The sequence below is a fragment of the Scyliorhinus torazame genome, chromosome 3 (genome assembly GCF_047496885.1).
Source record: "Scyliorhinus torazame isolate Kashiwa2021f chromosome 3, sScyTor2.1, whole genome shotgun sequence".
NCBI lineage: Eukaryota > Metazoa > Chordata > Chondrichthyes > Carcharhiniformes > Scyliorhinidae > Scyliorhinus > Scyliorhinus torazame.
The window spans coordinates 336,356,071-336,363,855 of record NC_092709.1 but is presented as its reverse complement, the minus strand read 5'-3'; the positions used below and the strand labels follow the sequence as shown (position 1 = coordinate 336,363,855).

Here is a 7,785-nt window from a genome sequence, read left to right as displayed (position 1 = left end):
ATGCATCAGTGGTCATTTCATTTCCTCCCTCAGCATCTCCTGGATGACATTGAATTGATAGTTGAACTTGACCTCTGTTATGGGCCAGGGTTTAGAGAACCCCAAAGTGTATCATGGAGTTCACCTGACCCAAAACTTTTAATAGATTATAGTTATGTGGAGCACACGGGCCTACCTTACAGATGTGATGCAACGGGGAGCCAAAATACTTTTAAATTAAAACAATGTTTATTTATGAAACCAGTTAACACTTTACAAACCCACAGTAAACATCTTAACAACTATCAACACCAATAATCCCACAGATACAATATTCTATAAGTAACCCTTAATCTTTCCTTGCAACATCCATAAGACAAAGGACCCTTTTTAACACAGAGATCAGGTTTAAATTCTCTACTGAGAGCAGTTATCACTTTGAAATCACCCAAATGATCTGGAGACAGTCTTTAGATTGCATAGATCCTCATACAGCTGCTTGCTTTGCCGGCAGCTATCCAGCTCTCAAAACCCGTACCAGCCTCCCCGAACAGACGCCGGAATGTGGCAACTAGGGGCTTTTCACAGTAACTTCATTTGAAGCCTACTTGTGACAATAAGCGATTTTCATTTCATTTCATTTCAATTTCATTTTAATTTCATTTTCATTTCAAAATGAAACTAAAAACACTGTAGCTGCCTGCTCAAAAACAAAAATGAAAGACAGGCAGCCCAGCTCCACCAACTCTCTGACATCACTGCAGCTATTCGATAAACAATTTCTTAAAGGTGCATCCACTACAGCTATTTAATAAACACCCAGTTCTTAAAGGTTCTCTCACATGACACCTCCCATTGTCGAACTTTGCAGTCAGGTGAATGCAGTGCTTTGCAGTGGGTTTGGATGAGTCAATCAGTCATGCGAGCATGGCAGCTTATCTCAATCCACTTCTAACCTGTACTTTCTATGAGGGCTCATTATCCAATCATGAGCATATTCAGAACAGAATTTACAAAATTATTTTTTGTAAATAATTTCAACCAGTTTCTTCCTTTCTCTCCTGACATCTTTTCAAAACGTTTTTCCAATTAAGGGGCAATTTAGCGTGGCCAATCCACCCACGCTGCATATCTTTGGATTGTGAAGTGAGGCCCACGCAGACACGGATAAAATATGCAAACTCCACATGGGCAGTGACCCAGGGCCAGGGTGGAACCTGGGTCCTTGGCACCATGAGGCAGCAGTGCTAACCACTGCGCCACTGTGCTGCACCGCTCCTGAAAATTTAAGCTTATGAGAACAGTTTTGTCCCTTTCTGCTACTATTGTACATGGAGACGATGGGTGGATGGGCACTCAAACATGAAGTCCAGCCCAGTGGAGCTGATGCCGCTCTCAGTTGGCATCGAAACATTTTGGCAAGAATAGGAACTGTGGCTAGATATTACCAACATACGCACTCCCAGCCTAACAAAACAGAAAGCCAACTGGCCCCGAACTGTGATCAGCTAACTCAGCATAGAACAGTATTTAAACTGATTTGCATGACTAAGTACTCAATCAGGCAAGAAGGTTGAATCATCAATTTAAAGAGACAGTTGCCTTCCAGCAGGATCTAAACAACACCCCCCCCCCCCACACACAATTTAGCGATCATCCCTTCAGCATATCAGTGCAGCAATGTGGGACGTCTTTATTCCGAAATGAATGGTGAGAGGCTTTTACTAAAGTTTAACACATAATAACAGAGTTATTGTTTGTGGTAGACACAACTGTCCCATGGCTCTCACGGTTTCCAACCGCAGTAAACTTCGGCTTATGCACAACTATACTGCCCAGCAAGCCTTGTCACGTAGGTTAAGTTGCAACACCTATCTCTCTCTCCACAAAGTTTAACTCATGATTAAGGGGCAATTTAGGGGCAATTTAGCATGGCCAATCCACCTAAGGGGTCTACAGTCACATGTAGGCCAGACCAGGTAAGGATGGTGGATTTACTTCCCTAAAGGACAACAGCCAGCAATGATTTCATGGTCATCATCAGTTGTGGGCAGCTCGGTAGCACAAGTGGATAGCACTGTGGCTTCACAGCTCCAGGGTCCCAGGTTCCATTCCCCGCTGGGTAAATGTCTGTGCGGAGTCTGCACGTTCTCCCTGTGTCTGCGTGGGTTTCCTCTGAGTGACCAAAAAAGGTTAGGAGGGGTTATTGGGTTACGGGGATAGAGTGGAAGTGAGGGCTTAAGTGGGTGGATGGGCTGAATGACCTCCTTCTGCACTGTATATTCTATGTTTTATGACTGTCAGTGTTCCAGGAGGACTTTAAGCTCCCCCAACACCCCCACACAACACGTAGTCGGTCATAACTGTGGCAGCAGGGGTTCCTCGCCACAATGTTCGTCGGCCAGTATAGCACAATTTTTTTCCAAATATAAACTAATGGGTGAAATTCTTAAGGATATACGAATCAGAGAGACCTGGAGGTATATGTGCATTGGTCATTGAAGGTGGCAGGACAGGTGGAGAGGACAGTTAATAAAGCATTTAGTATTCTGTGATTTATTAATAGTGGCATAGAGTACAAGAGAAAGGAGGTTATGCTGAACTTATACAAGACACGAGTTAGGCTCAACCTTCGTGTTCTGCACGCTGCACTACAGAAAGGGTGTGAACGCACTGGGGAGAGTGTGGAAAAGGTTTACAGGAATGGTTGCAAGGATGAGAAACTTCAGTTATGAGGACAGAGTGGAAAGGTTGGGAAGTTCTCCTTGGAGAGAAGGTTGAGATGAGGTTTGATAGAGATGTTCAAAATCATAAGGGGGCTAGAAAGAGTAGATAGGGAGAAACTGTCCCCGCTCATAACAGGATCAAGAACGCGAGGGCACAGATTTAAAGTGATATGTGACAGAAGTAAATATGATGTGAGAAGAAATTTTTTCAGCCAGTGGGTGGATCAGGTCTGGAATACTCTGCCTGGAAGTGTGGTGGAGGCAGGTTCAATCAAGGCATTCAAGGGAGCATTAGATAATTATTTGAATATAAACTGTCATAATATACATCTATGTATACAATGGAGTGCAGACAGGTAGTGATTGACACACAGGATGACCAGTAAGCACACAGGACAGAGCAGCCAATCACCAGACAGGACACGACCACTATAAAGCCAGAGGGCACCAGTTTTCCCGCTCTTTCGGGACCCACCCTCTGAGACAGCCAGAGCTCGTGAGCTAGCCAGTGCCTACACCATGTGGTAGCTGTTAGTCTGGTCAGGCTAGTGTCAGATCTCCAGTCAAGTCAGCAATGTGTCGATCCACAGTTGAACATGTATAATAGTTTGGATGTTGAATAAAATCATGTTGCATCTTATCAAGTGTTGGAGGTCTGTCTCTTGTTACACTCCATCAAGTGCAGTTCACCTCGACCCAGCCTACCCAACACATCAGAAACAATGTTCAGGGATACAGGTTAAAGGCAGGAGAATGGCACTAAAGGCGTGATCCAATGGCCACGCTGTGCCAACAATGGGCAGGATCACTTTGTGGCAAATCTGTACATTGGAGCGAGACAGTTAGCCTCACGCTAATGTGCGGATTCCCGAGGTACCTGCAGCTTTGGGATTCAACCCCTTCGCCTCAGAGACCTCGGGCGAGCGTCATTCAACACTGGCCTCCACAAATGGGGACCAGATGGAATGTCACTCATGGGAGTCTCCCAGGGGATCTGCGGCCCCAGCTGTATGCCCGTTGGGCAGGGTGGTGCTCTGGTGCTGCTGGTGCCAGCTGGGCACCATGGCACCAGCAATGGCACCTGGGTCCCAGTCTGGCACTGCCAGCTGTAATGGTTGGTGCTGCCAAGGTGCCAAGCTGGCAGTTTTTGCATGTGCACGATTCGGCTGGGGTAGCCTGACCTGGGTGTTGGGGGATGTGGGGGGAGGCGGGACCCCCCCCCCCCCCCCCCAATAGTGCATTCGGTCTGGGAGGGGAGGTTGGGGATCGTTTCGGGGGCCTCGGAGATCTGGTTAGGGTTAGGCTATTTTTAAATGGCGTCCTGATTTCTCGCTACATCGTTCCGGACCCTTATTCAATGCGAGTCGCACGGCTGGGAAACACGCGTTTGAATGCGCTCTACGGGACTTTGTTCCCTTTTGGTAGAATTGAGCCCTTTGTCATGACGCCCGTTTGGTGAGCCAGTGCCGACACGACGGGCCGAAAGGCCTACTTCTGCACCATAATAATTCTGTGATTGTGTGAAGTGCTGATAGGTTGTCTCCCTGCTCCCTGACCTACAGCAGACTTGCACCCTCCTAACTTCGAGAGCTCACCCGCTATCCTAATTGGGCAAGGGGTGCCCTCTCACTAATCCAAGCTAAATACACGATGGGTGACTGCCACGATAGGGTGCAGATCCGGGACCCTCGACTGACCCCGCCGGTGAGGACCTGACCCCCCAAAGCCGTGCAATCCTGCCCAGATTCCCAGCAGCGCGGGGCGAAACATATTTGCTCAGCCCCATCCACCCTGTTGAGCCCCTTAAGAATTTTTCAGCTGAGGGTCACCTCTCAAATTTTCTAAATTCCTTTCATTGTTTGGGCTGCGGCTGGCAGTGAAAAGGGAAGCAACAATCTCTCATTTCCCTGCACCCTTGGACCAGTGGTGACTGAGGTGATTTTTATTGTTGAAGCTGTTGTGCAGACTGGAGGCTCTTTTGTTTTGAGACGCTGAGCTTCTGAGAGACGTTCCCTGAGCCTTTTGTTTACAAGTCGACGATTCCCAAGGCTCACATGATCAGTGGAGCTGGGCAGTGCAGGGATTGACGTGCATCTTTGCACGTTCTGTTTTCTCCCCCCACTGTAAATGCTTCAGCAAAAAGCGTAGACGGAAAGAGAGAAAGGCAGAGAGAGAGATGCAAGCAGCAGCTGAGCGGAAGGAGAAACTGAAGCAAGAAAAAAAGAGAGGATTTTTATTTTTAGATAACAGCACCAGTTTCCATTTCTGATTGATCCATTCCAAGGGGTAGACGCTGCATTAGAGAATAGGAGGCAGAATACATTTTTTGACAAAAGACCTTAAAATGTCAGTTCCCAATTCAGCAGAAGAAAGTTTGCATGGTGAGTATTCCAGAGAATTATTCACAGTGATGTGCTGTTGTGTTTAATATTGTCAGTGTTATTTTCGATAACTACTTCTAATAATTTTCACGAGCAGACTTTTATTTGTTGCTGGGGCGGGGCGGGGGGGGGGGTCAAGAAGCAGTATTTATTTGTACCTCATTTAAAATATTTTTGCAGTTAATATCTGCACTGTAAATTCTATGATTCAAGGTATGAAAATAAACAGCTGGGATGGAGGTTGTTATTGACAAATATGTTTCTTTGATTTTTTTTGGTGATACATGTGTTTATATTGTGTGTATACATATATATAATCATTTGGTTCAGATGTACTTGGATTTATTCCTGTTTTTTTCCCCATGACAAACTGAATGTGACAGTGAACTCACTGGGTCGCTGTTTGCTTCACTTACTGTTTTATTCAAGTTTGCCAGTTGCTGGGTTTGTGAATGGGGAGAAGGCTGACACAGACCAGGCGGGGGAGGGGCCTGGGTAACTTAAAGCAACAGTGTTGCTTTGAGGAAAACGACTAACATTTTTTATTTTTTTTAAATTCCAATTAGGGGGCAATTTAGCGTGGCCAATCCACCTACCCTGCACTTTTTTGGGTGTTGTGGGGGCGAGGCCCATCCACGCAGACACGGAGAGAATGTGCAAACTCCACATGGACGGTGACCCAGGGCTGGGATCGAACCCGGGTCCTCGGTGATTTGAGTCAGCAGTGCTAACACTGCGCCACTGTGTCGCCCCTAAGAGCTACCGTTCTTACAGCCTTTCTGATGCACGATCAATTGCACAAAGACTAAAGTTGGGTACAACTGTGGATTTATTACAGTCAGATGTGTGGCCTCCTGCTGCAGCTGGCGAAATGGCAGGGCACTGGAGGTCATACATATTTATACAGTTCTCCGTGGGCGGAGCCAGCCGGCAGGAGCTACCGGCAAACCTGTAGTGTAGGTCCTACCTTATATCTCCTATTACAGTGGTTCACCACATTCACCCCCTGTTAAAAATGAGTCCGGCGGGGTGACGTGTGTAACTGTACACAATGAGAGCAATTATGTACCGTGGTAGGGAAAGAAAAGTCCATGTTGACGGTCCGGAGTCCGTCAAAAGTTCAGCCGGTCTTGGTGTTTCGTTGGGAGCGGCGTAACGGTGGCGGCAAAGTCGGTGCTGGCGGTGGTGGAGGTGGCACCGATGGCGGTGCTGATGCTGGCCAGTCATCGGGGAACTCCGGGTGCGTGCCAAAGTCCTCTTTGTCCTCTTGTGCGGAAAAGGGGAGGGGAGGTAGTCTGGTGGGGTCAATATTGGTGGCGAGGTGGGGGGGGCGCATTGGTGGGGATGTGTGTTGGGGTGGAACCTGACGGTGCCAGGTCCCTGAGTGAGACAGTATCTTGGCGGCCATCGGGGAACTCAACGTCGGCATATTGAGGGTTGGCGTGGAGCAGGTGAACCCTGTCCACCAAGGGGTCCGCCTTGTGGAGTCGGACGTGCCTACGGAGAAGAACAGGTCCTGGAGCAGCGAGCCAAGTAGGGAGCGACACCCCGGATGTGGACTTCCTGGGGAAAGTAAAAACACGTTCGTGGGGTGTGTTATAAGTGGCGGTGCACAATAGTGACTGGATGGAGTGCAGAGCGTCAGGGAGGACCTCCTGTAGTGCAGGTCCTACCTTACATCTCCTATTACAGTGGTTCACCACACTTTCACTATCTCATAGAATCCCTACAGTGCAGAAGGAGGTCATTCGGACCATCCCATCTGCACTGACCCTCCGAAAGAGCACCCGACCCATGCCCACCCCCCGCACCCTGTCCTGCAATCTCACCTCCCTGCCTTATCCCCACAATCCACCCTAACCACTGGTCACTGAGGCGCAATTTAGCATGGCTAACCCACCTAACCTGCACATTTTTGGACTGTGGTAGGAAACCGGAGTACCCAGAGGAACCCCACGCAGATATGGGGAGAGAATGCAAACTCCACACAGACAGCCACCTAAGGTCGGAATTGAACCCGGGTCCCTGGCACTGTGAGGCAGCAGTGCCAACCACCGTACCACCCCATCCTGGAGAAATGCAGTACTTTGGAAGTTCAGTCAGTGTAGGAAATGTTGTATTTTGGCAATAGGAATGTTCAACAAGCAAGCATACGGTGACTTCCTAGCCTGGTGTTGACTGAGGGATATTGCCATCCCTGCACATCCAATAATAATATATATACGTGCCTATTCCCAGAGTAGATGTCCTTTGAGTTCAGATGTGGTTGTCCAATGACAAAAGGCTAAACAGGTTGGATCCACAGTCATAAACATTTAGAGAAGTGAGAGTGATCTTACTGCCACACTTGCGATTCTGAGGGGGCTTGACAGGGAGTGAGAGTGTGGTGGCGTCCGGTTCAGTGGAAGCATTCTAGAGGGAGAGTCTGACTACTTTCTGAATAGGAAGAATCTGCAGGGTTATGGGGAGAAGATGGGGGAACAGTGCTCGGTGAGTTGCTCATTCACCATGGGCCGAATATATTCAAGTCAAGAGCTTGAAGGGTTTTAATTGACAAGGGAGTCGAAGGTTTGGGGACGTTGGCAATGGGCATAGGGAGGCAGGAAGAGGCCACAGTCAGATCAAAAGACTGTGGCAGAACAGGCCCAATGGGCTGAATGGTCTCCTCGAGCTCCTATTTCTTATAATTTTATTTGTGA

At 48.0% G+C, this 7,785-nt stretch overlaps 1 protein-coding gene across 1 annotated transcript in view; it reads left to right on the top strand.

The window, feature by feature from the left end:
• Positions 1-4,672: 4,672 nt before the first annotated feature.
• The window catches only part of LOC140409302 (BCL2/adenovirus E1B 19 kDa protein-interacting protein 3-like), a 52,556-nt gene continuing 49,443 nt past the window's right edge, over positions 4,673-7,785 (top strand). The window contains exon 1 of the mRNA XM_072497689.1: positions 4,673-5,086. Within this exon, the coding sequence (XP_072353790.1) occupies positions 5,050-5,086 (37 nt within the window). The 5' untranslated portion in view covers positions 4,673-5,049. The remainder of the gene's footprint in view (positions 5,087-7,785) is intronic.